Source organism: Leucopleurus acutus (assembly GCF_964270905.1).
Source record: "Leucopleurus acutus genome assembly, chromosome: 2".
In the NCBI taxonomy this organism is placed as follows: domain Eukaryota; kingdom Metazoa; phylum Chordata; class Mammalia; order Artiodactyla; family Delphinidae; genus Leucopleurus; species Leucopleurus acutus.
This window is the reverse complement of record NC_139143.1, coordinates 112,346,718-112,366,573: the sequence shown is the minus strand read 5'-3', so window position 1 is coordinate 112,366,573 and position 19,856 is coordinate 112,346,718. Positions and strand designations below refer to the sequence as shown.

Sequence of the window (19,856 nt, the reverse complement as noted above, 5' to 3'; positions counted from 1 at the left end):
TTAACTTCATAAAAAGAAAAAGAAAACATTACTTACACATCTCTTTATTATGGAATTAAGTTCCTCCACAGCCATTCCTTCTTGTTTTTCCTAGTTTTGATGCTGAAATGTACTAACATAAGACAAACTGTTAACTATCAGTAATACTATATTGAAATATTAATAAGTTGTTTCATTCTGATTATTAATAAATACAATAAAGAAATGGAAAGTTTTAAAGCTGAAATGGTTTTACTGAAAGTTAGTATGTTAGCCTAAGAAAATTTAAAGAAAGAAAAGCCTCCTGTTTCATCTTTTAAGTTTCCCTGGAGCATAATTTTGAAAGATAAACTCAAGGAAAAAAAAATCCTCTAGTGCACTCCCAAGAGGCAGCTCAAATTTGGACTACAAGGGCTTAAAAAGGCAGTCTTTTTTTCTCCAAAAGGTGGGCCTGAAATCAGTTCTAATCATCAGGGAATTTTTTATTTTTTAACCCACTTGACAGAAAATGGAGTGCAACACAGCTCACCCGGAGGGGGTGAAAGCTGAGATGTCCTCCACCGCCAAGTGCGACCAGGGCATTTGTACGAGATGTAGTCCCCCCAATATAATCAATCGAGCTAGTGAAATCACTGTATCGCACGGAGGCAAGGCAACAGGCCGCCCTCAGGACAACACCGTTGCGTTCCCACGGGCCATCGTTTCCCCCGGAGGGAAGGCCCGTTCCACGCCCCGCAGGAGGGGCGGGGGGTCGGTAGTATCCTCACAGCAGCGCGCTCCAAGGCGGATAAAACCCCAGCGCGCGTGCAGGCGGCATCCAAGGGAAGCCATTTCTCCCTGTTCCCGCCTGCGTCGGCCTTCGGGCCCCAGACCTCGCGGGGGCGCCGGGTTTTCTGAGACTCACCGTCCACCGCGAGCCCCGGCCGCCCGGGACCCCCGGTACACCCACCTACCCGCCAGGCCTCTCGCCGCCCTCCTTCTCCTTCTGCTCCTCCTCCTCCTCCTCCTCCTCCGGCAGAGCAGGCCGCTTTCCTGGCCCCGCCCCACCCCAGCCGGTCCCGCCCCGCGCTACGCGACGGGAGGCGGAGTCTTAGGGGAAAGGCTCCTGGGCCGGTTCCGACGCCGACGACGCTGCCAATGGCCGACTGGGTCGGGAAGGTCTCTGCCGGCCGTAAGGCCCGGGGTCCTCGCGCCTCCCGAAATGTCGCAGGTAGGAAGAAGGGCCTTCCTACGTTTGGAACTGAGAACTGGTCCCCGACAGAATTCCAGACTGAGGCATGCGGGGCGCTCCCGAAAGGTTGCCCCAGGGGAGGAGGTCTTCGGGGCAGAGAAGGCCGGGAGATTCCCACCGCCGAACTCTGGCCTTCTGGGAAAGACCTTCGGCCAGACCCCCACCTCTTTACACTAGTGTTCCGAGATTTCCCCCAGAATGGGCTGTGCTCCAGGCTCTGAGGGAATGAGAAGTAGAGGTCCTGGGAGCCTGCAGCTGGGGTCGCCAGAGTGGATAAGTGACCAGGGCAGCGTCGGTAGGCCGAGTGCAGCTGACCTCGACTCAGGCACTGGTCCTTCTTCCAGATGTGCTGCTGCTTTGGTGCCCTGGTTCTCTGAGGTGTCAGACCCCTCTTGCCCGGGAGCGAACATTTAGGGGGACGGAGAGCGGTTGCCCCTAGAAGTACCCAGATCTCGGGCTTTCAGGAGTGCTTAGCTTTGCGACTGTGATACAAGAAAAATCAATCCTGAGAGAGATACATTTTAACCAAGAAAAATAATTAGTTTGCAAAACCAAATTGGATTCCCTTCCCATTTCATTTGATTTTCACACAGAATTGGAAGTGAAATGTGTGGAAAAGAAGAAAAGATGGTCTACAGTTTATTTGGGCAAGAATCTGTCCTGTAACCTGGTGTGTTTGTGTAGACTTGATCTACTGTTTTTTGTTTCTTTAATTGTAGGTACTAAGCAGACAAGTGCCTTGAAACAAGAAGATGCTTCTAAAAGGTATGAGAACTACTCAGACAGCTGCTTTCACTTATCTGTTAATCACATATTAATTGAACCATTTTTAAAAACAATAATGGGTGCTACCTCAGAGAAAATTATTTTGAGAGAAGGGGAAGATCTGGGAAGTACGATAAATTCTATCATAGATTGTTATTTTCCCTACTCCACACCTTAAGAAAGTCCAATGGACAATTTTAGATTGCTGGTGAAGGTATGAGTATCTGTAGAAAGATGTCAATGGGAATAAACATTCCTGAATTAACCAGGTACTTTTTTTTCATCTCTTCACATAGTCTCTTTTTTTGCATTATATGCCAGAGACTCCAAGAAACCTTTTTTGTTGTTGTTTGTTTACATCATGTCCATATTTTCAGCAAAAAGTTGTCCTGTACTGTTTATAGGCATCTCCTAAAAAGGCTTTATCTCCTGTCAAAAAGGTTTTTAGAATAGATGTAGTCTATGAAGATGATTAAAGTATACATATCTATAAGGTATCATTTTATAAAGTATTGGCTTTGGCCTTAATTTACTCATTCTTTCAAAAATTATTTACTAAATGTAAGACATGCCAGATTTGTGTTAGGCCCTGAGGATATGATTTTTTTTAATTTTTTAAATTGAACTATAGTTGATTTACAATATTAGTTTCAGATGTACAACATAGAGAGTAAATATTTTTGTAGATTACACTCCATATAAAATAATATTAATAATATTAAAAAATAATAGCTAAATTTTCCTGTACTGTACAGTACCTTCTTGTTGCTTATTTATTTTATACATAGTTTGTATCTCTCAGTCCTATACCCCAGTCTTGCCCCTCCCCCTGCTGTCTCCCTACTGGTAACCACTAGTTTGTCCTCTATATAAGTGATTTCACATAATATTTGTCTTTCTCTGTCTGACTTACTTCACTAAGCATGATACCCTCTGGGTACATCCACATTGTTGCAAATTGCAGAATTTCATTCTTTTTTATGGCTGAGTAGTATTCCATGGCATATATAAACCACATCTTTATCCATTCATCTGTTGATAGACACTTAGATTACTTCTATATCTTGGCTGTTGTAAATAATGCTGCTATGAACATTGGGGGGCATGTATCTTTTCAAACTAGTGTTGTAATTTTCTTCAGATATATACCCAGGAGTGGAGTTGCTGGATCATATGGTAGTTTTAGTTTCAGTTTTTTAGGGAACCTCTGTACTGTTTTCCATAGTGGCTGTACCAATTTACATTCCCACCAACAGTATGGGAGGGATCCCTTTTCTCCACATCCTTGCCAGCATTTGTTATTTGTAGACTTTTTGATGATAGCCATTCTGATAGGTGTGAGGTGATATCTCATTGTGGTTTTGATTTGCATTTCTCTGATGATTAGCAGTGGTGAGCAGTTTTTCATGTTCCTGTTGGCCATGTATATATCCTTGGGAAAATGTCTATTCAGGTCTTCTGACCATTTTTTAATTGGGTTGTTTGTTTGTTTTTATATTGAGTTGTATCAGCTGTTTATATATTTTGGGTATTAACCCCTTGTTGGTCATATCATTTGCAAATATTTTCTCCCATTCAGTAGGTTGTCTTTTCGTTTTATTGATGGTTTCCTTTGCTGTGCAAAAGCTTTTAAGTTTCATTAGGTCCCATTGGTTTATTTTTGTTTTTATTTCCGTTTCTCTAGGAGGTGGGTCAAAAAGGATCTTGCTGTGATTTATGCCATAGAGTGTTCTGCCTATGTTTTCCTCTAAGAGTTTTATAGTGTCTGGCCTTACATTTAGGTCTTTAATCCATTTTGAGTATTTGTGTATGGTGTTAGGGAGTGTTCTAATTTCATTCTTTTACATGTAGCTGTCCAGTTTTCCCAGAACCACTTATTGAAGGGGCTCTCTTTTCTCCCTTGTATATTCTTGCCTCCTTTATGAAAGATAAGGTGACCATATGTGTTTGGGTTCATCTCTGGGCTTTTTATGTCAAAGAGTATTCTGACTGTGTTCTCTTCTGGGAGTTGTGTGGTTTCAGAGGCCCTGAGGATATGATTTTGAACAGAATACACACAGTTCCTTTCTAATGGAACAGAGAAATACCAATTAAATTATCACAAATAAATACATAATTACAAATTATGATAAGTGCTATAAAGGATAAAGTGCTAAAAGGAACTAGAAACCGGGGTCCAGTAAAGCTGGAGGTTGGCAGGAAGGGTGGTAGGTTTTCAGGGAAAGGCTTCTCCAAGAAAATAATAATTAAACTAAGACCTGAAGGCTAAGTAGGCATTTACCAGACCAAGAGTAGTGAGGCGAGACCGCCAGCCAGAAGTGGCAATATGTGTGACAAGAAAAAGCTTAGTCATTTAAAAAAAAGAGATGCTGAGGGTGGTATGCAGCATTCTGAGCAAAGAAAGAAAGCAGCATAGGAAAAGGTTAGAGGTGGGTTCTATTCAAACAGTACCTGGTAGGCCATGGTGAGAAATTCAGATTTTCCAAGTGCAAATGGGAAAACTTTAATAAAGCAGTAGAATTTAAGTTTTAAAAGTTGTAAGATGTTAGGGATAGTGATCATTTGGGAGTGGAGAAATCAGATAAATTTGAGATCTGTTTTGAAGAGTATTCTCCTGTGGAGCAGCATGATTATAGTGACTTGGCTTTAGGAAATACTATTGGGTGGGCCAAAGAGTGCCTTCAGTTTTTTAAGTAAAAATAAAATACACATTTTTCATTTTCACCAAGAACTTTATTGAACATCTTATTCACCCTTTTGTTCCACTACCTTCTGCCTTTTTTTAGGCAACTTCATAATTCCATCTTACCAAAACTTTTAATCTTTTTGAGCAAAGAACTGTTCCAGGTACCTTTTACAGTCTTCCAAGGAATTGAAATTTTTTCCATTAAGAGAATTTTGTAAAGTCCGAAATAAATGGAAATCCAAAGATGCAATGTCTGGTGAATTGGGTGGATGAATCAGAACTTCCCAGCCAAGCTGTAACAGTTTTTGCCTGGTCATCAAAGAAACATGTGGTCTTCTGTTATCCTGATGAAAGATGATGAGTTTTCTGTTGGCTAATTCCGAATGCTGCTTTCAGTTGGTCTAATTGGGAGCAGTACTTGTTGGAATTAATTGGTTTTCTGGAAGGAGCTCATAAATAGATGACTCCCTTCCAATCCCACTATACACACATCACCTTCTTTGGATGAAGACCGGCCTTTGCTGTGGTTGGTGGTGGTTTCATTTCACTTGTCCCGTGATCCCTTCCATTCCACACTGTTGTACAGTATCCACTTTTTATTGCCCATCACAGTTTGTTTTAAAAACAGAATATTTGGGCTTCCCTGGTGGCGCAGTGGTTGAGAGTCTGCCTGCCGATGCAGGGGACACGGGTTCGTGCCCCGGTCCGGGAAGATCCCAGATGCCACAGAGCGGCTGGGCCCGTGAGCCATGGCCGCTGAGCCTGCGCATACAGAGCCTGCGCTCCGCAGCGGGAGAGGCCACAACAGTAAGAGGCCCACGTACCGCAAGAAAAAAAAAAACAGAATGTTTTCATTACGTTTCAGTTGAGAATCTCACGCGGAAATACAGTCAAGAAGGGTTTTTTTTGTTTTCCTGAAGGGTATTTTTTTTTTTTAATTTATTTCTGGCTGCGTTGGGTCTTCATTGCTGTGCGCGGCCTTTCTCTAATTGCGGTGAGCAGAGGCTACCCTTTGCTGTGGTGCACAGGCTGTTCATTGCAGTGGCTTCTCTTGTTGTGGAGCACGGCCTCTCGGCACACAGGCTTCAATAGTTGTGGCTTGCGGGCTGTAGAGCGCAGGCTCAGTAGTTGTGGTGCACAGGCTTAGTTGCTGCGCAGCATGTGGGATCTTCCTGGACCAAGGGCTCGAACCTGTGTCCCCTGCATTGGCAGGCAGTTTCTTAACCACTGCGCCACCAGGGAAGTTCTGGTCAAGGAGGTTTTTTTCACTTAACTTATGTGGAACCCAAACATCAAAGCAATTCACATAACCAAGCTGGTGCAAATGATTTTCAAGGCTTGATTTGGATATTTTGAGTGTATCTTCTATCTCCCGAGTGGTATAATGTTGATTGTTCTCAATTATTGTTTCAATTTGATTTTTGTCAACTTCAACTGGTCCACCCAACTGTGGAGCATCATCCAGTGAGAAATCTCTAGCACGAAACTTCTCAAACCACTTTTGACACGTTTGATCAGTCCCAGCACCTTCTCCGTACACTGCACAAATCTTTTTGCGTTTCAGTTGTGTTTTTACCTTTCTTGAAATAATAAAGCATGATATGCCAAAAACGTTGCTTTTTTCTTCCATCTTCAATGTTAAAATGGCTACACAAAAATTCACCAATTTTGATAAGTTTTTTTTTTTAACGTGAGCTGATATGACAGCTGTCACATACAATCTAACAAAATTGTTTCGAATGAAGTTAAAGACAACTAAGTGCTGCTAGACCCATCTTATGGAAAAAACCTAACAAACCTTTTGGCCAACCAAATACAAAAGTAAAGTTTAGTTAATAATTATAACAGTGTAATTTGCAACTCTCTTCAACATGGATCTGACCACAAGCTTGAGATTATATTTTATTCTAAGCACTATGATTTGAAGAATATAGATAAGCTGAAATGTATTTTGAGCAGATCACCCAGGATGATGAAACAATTAAAAATCCTTGGGGTAGCCAACTAGTTGTTGAAAGGAGTGATCCTTCATAAATTTATTCCAACTGAAAAATACTTCTACATTCAATCCAGGTGAATAGTATTAAGCCAGAAATTAAAGAGCTTTGCAAAAATATAAAACAATTCCTCTCTTCACAATAAATTTTTCATTTAAAAATACGTTAAGCGCTTCCCTGGTGGCTCAGTGGTTAAGAACCCACCTGCCAATGCAGGGGACACGGGTTCAAGCCCTGGTCCGGGAAGATCTCACATGCCGCGGAGCAACTAAGCCCGTGCACCACAACTACTGAGCCTGCACTCTAGAGCCTGCAAGCCACAACTGCTAAGCCCATGTGCCACAACTACTGAAGCCCGTGTACCTAGAGCCCATGCTCCGCAACAAGAGAAGCCACCGCAGTGAGAAGCCCATGCACCGCAACGAACAGTAGCCCCCACTCACGGCAACTAGAGAAAGCGCGTGCACAGCAACAAAGGCCCAGTGCAGCCAAAAATAAATAATAAATAAATTGATTTTTAAAAATATGTTAACATGTAATGGGTGCATTCCTATTAAATGAATTAATAAATGAGTGCTTGAAATTTTTCTCACCTTTAATCCTAGTATGGTAAGTATCAACAGATATAATCTATATAAGCGAAAGCTAAGAGTGTAAAGGAGCACTGAAACCAAAAAGTTTGAGAACCACTGCTGTACACCACACTACCTGTCATTTGGGTTAGAGAGCAGCAGTGAGACAGGGCTATCCATGGGATACAGCTGTAGGTATCCATCAGTTAAGAGGAGTGCGGCTGTTCCTGCACGTTGAGGTGATTAACTGCTTACGTTAGCAACTCCTAATGTACATTCTGTTCTGATCTTAGTATATGACATAGCTTTTAGTGGTAGGCAGCAAAATGAGAAAAATAAAATAATGTTTGTCATAAAGCTGAATATATATATTCAATACAAAGAACTGTCTTTTAATCTCTGTCCCTGTCTTTTTTACATATTTGACGTAAGATTGGTCTTTATGAAATGGTGGGAGAACAGGTGTTAATTGCAAGTTTCTTCTTGTTTTAATGTCCCTATTTGTCCTCAGCTGGCAATCTTGTGTCATTTCTCCAAATTGTTTTTGTAAGACATATTGCTCCAGGCCAGGAACTAGAGTCTAAAGTCTTGGAAGTCAGTGAAGGAAGGGAGAAAAGGTGAGTACATTCTAGGTCCAGGTATGAGAGCCTAGTCAGTGTCCAAGAGGGCAGCAAAGGTTGTTCTGGTAGGCAAGAAGAAAGTAGTGTAGGAAAGGAGCAAATAAGTCACCAAGATAGTTTGTATCTTTGGTCCCATGGCAGTGGTTCTCAGCCCTGTTACACGCTAAGATTATCTGGAACACTTAAGAAAACACCAGTAACCAGGCCCCGTCCTCAAAGATTGTGATTTAATTAGCCTGCAGTGGGACCTAAGCATGGTATCTTTTTAAAAAATCTCATCAGATGATCCTAAAGTGCAGCTAGACTTGAGAACCACTGTCCTAGGGCCATTGTTTGATCAGATAGCCTCTGCTTTTATATTCATGATGTGTATTCATGGGGCCAGCAAAGGCTGACAGAGTCCCACTGGTGCCAGGATAAGGTCCAGCCCTCCTAGGAAGATTGTTGTTTTCCTAAACTATATAGTCATATCAATATAGTTATTTAATAAGACTTTACAACAAAAGTAAGTAAATACTTCTTTGCAAATATGACTCTGTCCTGTCAGACTGGGCCAGCCACTACTTAACTTTTGAGAATTAGCACAAAGAAATTTTTACTCACAAGAACAGCCGAAATCCTCTTTTACCTCTCCAGTCACTTCTGATTTCTAACGATTTCAGGGAAAAACCTCCATTTTTAGGTACACACAGGAGTGATAGAGTATAAAATCTAACTGGCAAAAAGATTTCCCCTCATTTTCTTTTCTGTAGGAGACTCTAAGTTCTTCCTTGTCCTCTGAGCTCTGGAAGTCAAATAATCCTGTTGTTATGGCAGACATCAATGTGTGCAGTGTAACAAGTAGCTTGTTTCCTTTTTGAAAAGTGTTGGATTGAAAGAAACAGCATTTAAAAATATGCATTTAACTTAAATAGCAAAATAGTAAGTTGTTAGTGTTGTATTTTAAAATATAGAAAATTAGCTATGCTAAAACTTACAAGTAGAATAACCTTTATAACCTTTATAATATGTAAAAAAAAATACATATTTTTTTAATTTTAGGAAAGCCGAACTAGAAGCAGTTGTCAGAAAGAAGATTGAGTTTGAGAGAAAAGCTCTACGTATTGTTGAACAGCTTTTAGAAGAGAATATTACAGAAGAATTCCTAAGGGAGTGTGTATGTGTTGATAAATTATTACTTTTGTTGTATAAGATCTTTAAATATGTGTAATGTGAAACTTCTTTACATTATTGAAATCTTTGAATCTATTGTCAGCTACATGCTATAGAATTTATGCATTTAAAAATAATCAACTATTATGCATTCCTTGTTTTATAGTGACTTTAAAATGCACTAAAGAGAGATAACATGCATATTTTACCCCTTCGTGCTAGTTCTTTTAACCAGTCTGCTAATCTCAACCAATTTTCATTGCTTTGCACTGCTGATCCCCATGTCACTTTTCATATTCTGTATGTTATCCTATTTTAGTAATGGAAGATCGTTATTTTTGTTAATGTAATTTCATTAATTTTGGTATTTTAAAAACCTGAAATATAGACCATTTATAGTTTAACACATATGAGAATTATCATCTGCATTAAAAAACTTTTTTTTGTTTTCTTTAATGGCTTATTGCATTAAAAACTTGAATGGAAATGTCTGTTATATCCTCATAATCCTTAAGAGAAAAAAGAAATGGAAAATTAAAGCTCAGAAATTTTATTGCAGAAATAATTCTTAGTGTGGCTTAGAGATTTTCCTAAACAAGAGGAATATAAATATGACAGTATTTAAATTCATATAGGTAATTGCATCAGAATCTCCATACTTGATGACTTTAAAGACAAAGACAGACCAGAAATGGTTTGTCTCAAGAACTGAGATTATTTGAACATGAAAACGTCAAAGGAAAATATCTGGCATTAGCTTATAACTATCACCTCACTGTTCTTTACAGAAGATAGAAGATTTTGCACAAAAATTTGTTCAGGAGTCACAATGACACCTTTAGTATACTTTGTTTTTGAGATTGTGCTTTAAGAAATAGGTAAAATTATATCCTATTATTTTATTTGGTTTATTTTTGAGTAATACTTTTTTAATTATTATTTAATTGTTTTTGGCTGTGTTGGGTCTTTGTTGCTGCACACGGGCTTTCTCTAGTTGCAGCGAATGGGGGGCTGCTCTTCGTTATGGTGCGCTGGCTTCTCTTGTTGTGGAGCACGGGCTCTAGGCGCACGGGCTTCAGTAGTTGTGGCTCATGGGCTTAGTTGCTCCGTGGCATGTGGAATCTTCCTGGGCCAGGGCTCGAACTGGTGTCCCCTGCATTGGCAGGCAGATTCTTAACCACTGTGCCACCAGGGAAGTCCCAAGTAATACTTTTTTAAAATAAAATATACTATCAATATTTTCCTTTGATATAGCAGTCACTGTAGCATCACTTCTTCCTCCTTTCATGAATTGTATAATCTACAGGGATGCACAGTCTACCATGGCAGAAATTTTTTGGGCTTTGTGGGTTTTTTTTTTTTAATAATAGCTAACATTTTCTGAGTGCTTAGTATGTGTCAGGAAGCACTTTTTGAGTACTTTTCCTTTATTTTCTCTACTGATTCTAACATCAAACCTATGAGATAGATACTGTTATGATCCCTGTGTTTTCAGATGAGATCGGTAAGGCTTAAAGAGCTGATAAATAAACTTTTCCAATAATCTGGTGGGGGAAATACCCCTCTCATTTCTTTATAGGGGAAGTTCATCACACCTGCTCATTATAGTGATGTCGTGGATGAGCGTTCTATTATCAAACTCTGTGGCTATCCCTTATGTCGGAAGAAGCTAGGAATTGTAAGTAACTACTTTTTTTTAACATGTAGACTTTTAATTTTTATATTTAGCAAAATACTGTGTAGAAAGAACAATAAATGAAACAGGTCATGAACTAATGATGTGGGTTAGCCAAAGATATGATATGTAGATGACTTACTCTTGTTAACTGTAAAGTTCATGTTTATTATTTGAATTCTTTTGTAAGCTATATGTTCTTTTCTTTAGGTACCAAAACAGAAATATAAAATTTCTACCAAAACCAATAAAGTCTATGATATTACTGAAAGAAAGGTAAGTTTAAAGGCTATTTTCAATGTGGCAGTTAATTTTTAATATTATACTAAATGGAATTCTAAAAATATCTGTTTAAAATCTTGCCTTTTAGAAAATAGCCATGTTAAAAGTTTTTCATTTATAAATATTTCATTCAAGGTGTTTAAAAAAAACCTCTTTGCTTACACTTTACTTAATATGTGAACTTTTAAAAATTAAAAGTGCATATTGGCACAAATTCAGGCGAGTGAATCATAGGACAGAGTAGAGAGCCAGAAACAGACTCACTGCTTATGTGGACACTGGACATATGACATCAGGAGTATTTTAGATCAGTGGAGAAAGGATGGATTTTTTTTTAATAAATTGTACTGGCATGATTAGTTATCCATATGGAAATAATGAAAACTGACACCTATTTCAGTGTACATACAAAGATCAATTTTAGGTAGATTAAGGACCTAAATGTAAAAGAGATACCTTTTCAAAGACAGTATGAGAGAATATCTTTATAAACTTGGACTAGAGAGAATTTCTTAAATAAGATAGAAAACTATAGACCATAGAGGAAAAATTGATACATTTTTTTACATTAAAATAGAAAACATTTGCTCATTAGAAGTTTCTTTAAAAAGAGAGAGAAAAGATAAGCTACAAATCAGAAGGAGTTATATTTCTCACATGTAACTGACCATAGATTCCTAACCAGAGTACGTCATCTATAAGAAAAAGACAAAGACTTAATTAAAAAAATTTTACGGAAGGAACTTGAATGGCTAATGAATATATGAAAAGATGCTCAGCCTTATCAGTAATCAGGAAAATAGCAAATGAAAACACATTGAGTTACATTTTTACAGTCCCCAAATTAGCAAAATTACAAAAACCTGACAGCATTAGTAACTCTGTATACTGCAAGTCAAATAAAAATTGGTACAACCTTTTTGAGCAACTGTTTGGCAAAGTCAAATTTACGCATTCTTTGTGACCATTCTTTCTATTCTTTGGTATAAATCCTTGCCCATGTGCACAAGTATATATGTGTATAAATGTTCCTAGTAGGATAAACAAAATATGGTACATACATAGAATGGAATAATTATTTGACCTTAAAAAGGAAGGAAATTCTGACACAAGCTACAACTGAATGTACTTTGAAGACGTTATTCTAAGTGAGATAAGCCAGCACAAAAAGAAAAGTATTATATGGTTCTACTTATATGAGGTAATTAGAGTAGTCAAATTTATAGAGACAGAAAGTAGAATGGTTTTTGTCAGAGGAGGTGGAAATGGGGACTTATGGTTTAATGGGTGTGGAGTTTCAGTTTTGCCAGATGAAAAGAGTTCTGGAGCTAGATGTTGGTGATGGTTGCAAAACAGTAAGAAGGTACTTAATGCCACTGAACTATATACTTAAAAATGCTTAAGATGGTAAATTTTGTGTATTATACCACAATTTTTTTAATTTAAAAAATTGTTATTAAAAAAAGGTTCATAGTAACATTGTAATGATAACAAAAAATTACAAACAGCTCAACTGTCCTTAAATAGTAACTAAAAGGCAGTATACTTAGGCAATGGAATATAATACACAGTGTAAATGAATAAGCTATAGCTACACAAATGAGTCTAAAAAACATAATGTGGAACAGAAGAATACAAGAATACATAACAATATGATTCCATTTAGACAGAGTTTAAAAATAGGCAAAACCGAATGATATATTTTATAGGATTTGTATGTAAGTAGCAACACTAAAAGAAAGCAAAAGAATGAATAACACAAAATTTATAATAGTGGTTACCTCTGGGGAGTGTGGAGAGTGATACCATTGGGGAGGGATACATAGAAGCCTTCAGAGGTACTAAATCTTACTTCTTACCTTGGGTGGTAGATTCATGGGTTTTCGTTTTTTTCTGTGAACTACATATTTATGTTTTATATTCTCTTCTGTACATAAGTTGTATTTCACAATAAGAAAAAAATAATTTGCTAGTTTTAAAATGTTCTTTTCAGTGTTTTTGCAGCAATTTTTGTTATAAAGCATCGAAATTTTTCAAAGCACAAATTCCTAAAACTCCAGTGTGGGTTCGAGAAGAAGAAAGGTAATTTAAATCATTATGTATACATTTGTTCATAAATTCTAATAATTTCTTTCTATTTTTTGAAATATGCAAAAAGTAGGTATAGTTTTCTTTGGAATGCATTTACTGTACACATTTTAATTGTGGGGAAATGGTGATATTTCAAGCAGAGCTTTTGAGGATTTTGCACTTAAAATCAAAAAATACATACAAATGTTATGTGTTTGCTGTTTTAGCTTTAATCACAAAATCTGAACTTTGCTTCCTATTGTGGTAGTTATTTCTATTAATTCTGTTAATATAATCCTGGGATAAGAATTATAAATTTTTTCAGAAGGTACTGGATTTTGGGATCCAACTGAACTCACTTTGTTGTTAAGAAACTATATACTAATGTTAAAAAGTTCAGGTTACTAATTTATTTAATCTGTATTAAAAATCGGTACAATATAAATTTAAAGAAAGCCAATTTAAAGAGTCATTTTTAGCAAAAAAGTTTATAGACATTCCTGGGATTTTGCCTTGTGAGAAATGTTTAAACATTTATAACATTTTATTAGTTGCTGAATTTGAAAGAGAATTTATTACTGAGGGGAAAATTACATAATATTAAAAAAGTAACAAAAATTATTGTTATGTAACTGAACTGTATTGTCTAGAAATTCCAAACAATTCATGTTTGATAGAGAATATTGTAACAACACAAGGCAGGGTTATTTGGGGTAAAATAGGATCTATGCTAAATAAACTTAAAGTCTTATTTGATACACAAGTAACGTGACACTACTGTATGTTCAACTAGCATTAATTTTACTGATGGCAGTACCTTTGCAGACACCTTTGCCTGCTGCTCCAATTTTGTGTGGTTCAGAATATGTAAAATATACTACAGTATGGCCTTTGTTAATTGAATTCAACATAATGGAGACTAAATTGCTCATCATTTCTCTAGCAGCCTATCCAACTTTCTTGTTTGGAGTATAAAAGATTGTAACATTGTCCAAAATGACTGGGAAGCTAAGAGCACCTTTCTAACTATCACTTTTTCTCTTTCCTTAACATTTCTTTCACCAGCGCTGCCCATTATCTCCTCAGTCCTAATGACAGTGACATATTCCATTTCCCAGTGTTAAGACCGGTGTTTCCTTGAGTTGTTCTTAACTTTGCTTCCAGAGATCTCTACTTCTTGAAGTTAGCTCTCTCATTTAGCCCATACTCATATCTGCTTCAAAACCATTTATCAAAGCACCTTTGCTGTCATCTCTGTTTTCTTCAGATATAGTTATTGGTACTTCCTTCAGCTAATTTAAAACAGTTCTTCCCTCTAACCTTTTCCCAAAATCTTACCATGCTCTCTTAAGAATGCCCACTTTTTCCCAAAGCATGAAGCTCTGTCATTTTATATTTGTAGTTCTTGAAATTCTACCGTATCTATATGCCCTTTCTTACCTCACTTAAAAAAGAAAGACGAAAATGACCTTGGTTTCCCTAAACTAATCAATTTAATTTACATTTAAAGTGTATAGCATGCTCTTACTACCCAGCAGGCTACACATGTGTAAAAACCAACCTGTGAGTTTAAATTTAAATCTCATTGGGATGACAAAACAAACACACATGAGTGAAACAAGTTTGTACTTATGGGAACCTGGAATGTAAGTTAGTGAGGATAAAGCATTGCATAGTGAAAAACTGTAAGCAGAAGTGAGAAAATAAACTCATAGGAATAGGTTGGTATTGGAAGTAGATAGTGAGAACATTAGCTCACTTGAAATAAGGGATATGTTTGGGGAAAAAAAATAGAAAATAATGATACGTATCAAGGAGCCAAGCTAAGTTTGGTATATCTTCAAGTCCTGGGGAGATATCAAGTGTTTTTGAATAGAATTTAGTTTGGCATTGGTGTATAAGATGAATTAAAGAGAGGATCATAATGAAAGAACTGAAAGGGTCCTTAGAGAAAATTTAATCCAACCTTATTATCAAACAAGCTCAGAAAGACTAAGTGTATTTCTTAAGCTAGTGATAGATTCTGAACAAGGCTAGGATTCTTTCATCATATTCCTCTTGATTGGAAGTAACCAGTGAGTAATCTATAAATATACAATTGTCACATTGTACATAGTGTAACTATAGCCCTTATTTATGTATAATACTTGTCTGTATATAATAACCATGTCAGTATTTTTCATATCTGGATGCGTCAGTGTTACCTTAATTTCTAAATTCTTAGGGGCAAGGATTATGTCAGTTTATCTAATCCACTAGAGGTCACTGTGTTTTCACAGAGAATGTTTGATATTTTTATGTGTGCTAATGATCAGAATTCTGGAATTCAGTATTCGTTTAAAAAGCTTGTCTAGCTATTGTACATATAAGCTCTACAGAAATGTGGTATTTTAAAGAAAGTCTGTTCACATATAGTATGGGGTATAACATTCGTAACCTATCTTCTTTTAAAGGGGAAAAATGGCTTTTTTTTAGATGGCAGCATTAAGTATTTAATGCAGAGATATTTTTATTAGCTTAGAGTGAGTTGTAATAAATAATAAGCTATATCACTATCATAATATTAAGTTATAATTTTATTAATATTACTATTTTTATTATAATTAAAAAATAAGAATAAATTTTAAAATTCACTCATAGAATTAGTTATTTTATTGTAATGACTTCCAAAATCTTTCTTTAATTGAAATATAGTTGACATATAGTATTATATTAGTTTCAGGTATACTACATGGTGATTTGACATTTTCATACGTTATGGAATGATCACCACAATAAGTCTGTTAACCATCTGTCTCCATACAAAGTTATTACAATATTATTGAACATAGTCCTCATGCTATACTTTACATCTCTATGGCTTCTTTATTTTATAACTGGAGGTTTGTACCTCTTAATCTACCCTTCACCTATTTCATCGACATTTGTTTGTTCTCTGTATCCATGAATGATTTCCAAAATTTTTGACCACTGTAATAAATGCATTTTACATTATTCACCACATACATAGAACTGAAGCAAAAGTTTTAGGAAACAGTTTTTATCCTCACTACATGAAAAGCCTCTGATATTTTCTACTCTGTTGCTTTTTTGAAATGCTGGTAGCAACCCCCTTCATTGGTTGGTCCTGATCTGTAGTGTTTGTTTGTTTGTTTGTATAAATTTATTTTATTTATTTTATGTTTGGCTGCATTTGGTCTTCTTTGCTGCACGTGGGCTTTCTCTAGTTGTGGCGAGTGGGGGATGCTCTTCATTGCAGTGTGCAGGCTTCTTATTGTGGAGCACGAGCTCTAGGCGCACCAGCTTCAGTGGTTGTGGCATGCAGGCTCAGTAGTTGTGGCTCGCGGGCTCTAGAGCGCAGGCTCAGTAGTTGTGGCGCTTGGGCTTAGCTGCTCCGCAGCATGTGGGATCTTCCCAGACCAGGGATAGAACCCATGTCCCCTGCATTGGCAGGCGGATTCTTAACCACTGTGCCACCAGGGAAGCCCCTGATCTGTAGTTTTAAGAGCACTGTTTTGTTGGATCTAGCTTAGATTTTTTAGTTGTTTTAGTGTAAGAAAGTCTGTTACCAGCGCTGAATCTTATTTTCCTCATTTGTAAGTAGAAAGTTACATTTAACCTTAGTTCCCTTTAGTTCTAATGTTTTACAATTCTAAGTCAGTCAGTGCTGCTATAGTGAAAGTTTTCTAGATAAGGAAATGTCTCATTGATAAAAATGATGAAAATTAAAATGATCAGTATAAGCCTAGGGAAATTTATACTACCTTGTAGAGAAGTCTGTCTCATTTAAGGGTACAGAATACAGTATTAGAATACAAATTACTGACTAAATAAATTTGAACTCTTCAGTCTGTAAAAGATAAAGACTGATAAAGGATTGAATTAAAGTTTTTAAATTATGAAGAAAAACCAAGCATTTTTTTTTTTTTTTTTTGCGGCACGCGGGCCTCTCACTGTTGTGGCCTCTCCCGTTGCGGAGCACAGGTTCCGGATGCGCAGGCTCAGCGGCCATGGCTCACGGGCCCAGCCGCTCCGCGGCATGTGGGATCTTCCCAGACTGGGGCACAAACCCGTGTGCCCTGCATCGGCAGGCGGACTCTCAACCACTACGCCACCAGGGAAGCCCAACCAAGAATATTTTATATTTTATAGTATGTCCAGAACAACTTGAAGTTTACATCTTTAGGGACACCATGGTCTTACATACCATTTAGAAATAGAATATTCAATTTGACAATTTGACTCAGTTTGTTTTTTCTTACATTATTGTGAAAGCTAATATAAATTTATTCACCAGATTCTAAAATACTAAAAACTATAGTAAAATTTACTATAAGATACTATTTTGTACGATAATAAACTCACTACCTCATTGGTAAAAACCTATAAATCAATTTAAGAAAAAGTTAGACAAATTCATGAATTCTAGCTCCATACTTCTGTTGAGGCTTTGGAGTCAAAAAGGGTCTTCATTTTCGTTATTAAGGTAAAAATATCTGGAGTATGTCTTTAATGTCATGAATAACAGCAATGCTTTACACAAAATGTCTCCTGATGCTCTGTCAGAGACAAAACATTGACCATGACGCAGTATGATGCTTCTCATGTTGTGAGTTAGAAATTTTTCACCCACTTGGTGGCCAGAAACAGACCACATACAGTTTTGTTCCTCTGAGACGGTATGCTTGTTTAGGTAGTCATATAGTTACATTTATAAATCCTGTTTGGTTGACTGTAGGCTCTGACGTTGTTGAAGGAGGGCAATTTCTTGAATTGTAACATTAAAAAATCAGGAGTTAAAGCTGAGAAGGAAGGGCAAATGTTTAGATTCAAATTTTGATTTAAAAGATGAAATTGGGGTGAATGGTTAATGCTGACAGAGCTAAAAGCGCCATCATGTGGCCCAGAGTAGGGGATTTTCACACATGCTTCTTAGCAATAAACAGTATAATCTTAGAGGTGCGGAAGCCAAAAACCTCTGCAGAACAACTTCTATAACCTCTTCCTGAATAGTGTTGCTTGGTAGACAGAATAAAAACTTTCTGAAACAGGTTTTAACATGTTTCATATTGTATTTGAAAAATTCCCACCACAGGGGGGAATTGTAGCCTGCTGCTTCTGTTGGTTTATATATAATACACATATTCTAAGTGATACACACACGCCAAGGTCTTCTGGCATGCTATTTCTAGTTTTAGATGTACTTTACTAAAGATACAGTTAATCATCTAATTTGTACTTTAGTGAAAATAATGTGAAAATGCTTATAAATAAGAGCTTGAAGATATTCTTTAACTAAGATATTTATTTTTTAAATTGAGCTTATCTGAATTAAATGTCTCAGGACAATGTAAACTTTGAAAGGAATGGAAGATACTTAACATTGATGAGAAATGGTAGTTTTAACAAAGAAAAAGCTTTTGAATTTCATCTAAAAAAGGATAGAAAAGAAAGAGCAATGTAACTTGGTGCCTTGTTTCTAAAACAGCTCATAGCAAAAACAAACTGAATTTTATATTGAACCTTTTGTCCAGTACCTCATTAAACTCAGTTTTGGTTTATCTTAGTGTCAGGTACCATTTTCCCTTTTACAGATTGGTAATCAGAGAGTATTAAAGTCACTCATAAAGCATCTAGAAACAATGTTCAGCGTAGTTTTCTTTATGTGAAGTCAGAGAACTGAAACAAAGGAGAGGAAAATAGTAAAGTATATTGAATTCTTTTGGGAGAGGATAAGTAAAGATGGTATCCTCGCAACTTTTGGGGTTCCTTTTTCTGGCTTTAATTAGAGGCATCATGTTAGAAAGAGAGAACTTAGACTTTGAAAGACCTAAATTCAAATCCTAGATTTACTACTCGATATGTGTAGTGATCTTAGGAACTCAGTTAACCCCTCAGAGCTTCAGTTTCCTCATCTATAAAAATAAAATTGTTAGTTACGTGAAGATTAAATGAAATAATAACCATGTAGCAGAAAGTATGGGAAGATGAAAAAGTCCTGGAGATGGTGATAGTTGCACAACAGTGTGAATGTACTTGATACCACTGAACTGTAGCTAAAAATGGTTTAAATGGTCAATTTTATGTAATGTATATTTTACCACAATTTAAAAAAAAAATTCACTTACCATATAATAAGCAATCAATATATGCTAATTTTCCCCTTTGTTAGAGGTTTAATTTTCTTTTAATTCTTAGTGTTTTTCTCAAAAAATATCAAGTTGTATTGCTGGAGATTTCTCATAAAACTACTTAAATTGTATTCATGATTTAGAATAATGTTTACATTTTTATTACCCCTTGATTCAGCCATGCTTGGACCTCATTCTTATTTGGAACCATTCTGCCAACAAGATCTTGAAATAAGAGCTTCCCGTCTCTGACCACAACCTCTATCTCATCTGCATCTGTCACTCCTGAATGTGCTTTGTGACCTCGTTTTGACCTCCTGTCTCTACCTCAGCTCTATTCTTCTAGATTGGCAGACCCTCATTAAATTTGTTTTCTTGAGTTCCACTGTCAGCAGTTGTAATATCATCCTCTCAAACGATCCCAGATTCTTTCTCCCTTAACTTCTGTTATGTCCACCTTCTAGGCTTCAGTCATCCTTCTTTTCTGATGCTGAAGATTATTGGGTAAAGTTCTCAAATAAGATCATTAGCACTTTCGATATGCTGTCTCATTTAATTCAGTCCTCACAACATCCCTGAGGAAGTACCGTTACCCATTTTATGGGTGGTGAAACTGAGGCTTAGAGAGGTTTAGTGACTCTCTCAAGAACACTTAGCTTATATATATAGATTTGGGATTTAAATGCAGATTTGTCT

At 36.8% G+C, this 19,856-nt stretch overlaps 2 protein-coding genes across 2 annotated transcripts in view; one reads left to right on the top strand and one right to left on the bottom strand.

Moving 5' to 3' along the window:
* The window catches only part of GLMN (glomulin, FKBP associated protein), a 41,332-nt gene extending 41,181 nt beyond the window's left edge, over positions 1-151 (bottom strand). The window contains exon 1 of the mRNA XM_082861900.1: positions 37-151. Coding sequence (XP_082718026.1) covers positions 37-75 — 39 coding nt within the window. The 5' untranslated portion in view covers positions 76-151. The remainder of the gene's footprint in view (positions 1-36) is intronic.
* A 960-nt stretch (positions 152-1,111) lies between these two features.
* Positions 1,112-19,856, top strand: part of RPAP2 (RNA polymerase II associated protein 2) — an 83,478-nt gene continuing 64,733 nt past the window's right edge. The window contains exons 1-6 of the mRNA XM_082833132.1: positions 1,112-1,189; positions 1,930-1,975; positions 8,892-9,006; positions 10,582-10,680; positions 10,888-10,953; positions 12,953-13,041. Coding sequence (XP_082689258.1) covers positions 1,117-1,189; positions 1,930-1,975; positions 8,892-9,006; positions 10,582-10,680; positions 10,888-10,953; positions 12,953-13,041 — 488 coding nt within the window. The 5' untranslated portion in view covers positions 1,112-1,116. The remainder of the gene's footprint in view (positions 1,190-1,929; positions 1,976-8,891; positions 9,007-10,581; positions 10,681-10,887; positions 10,954-12,952; positions 13,042-19,856) is intronic.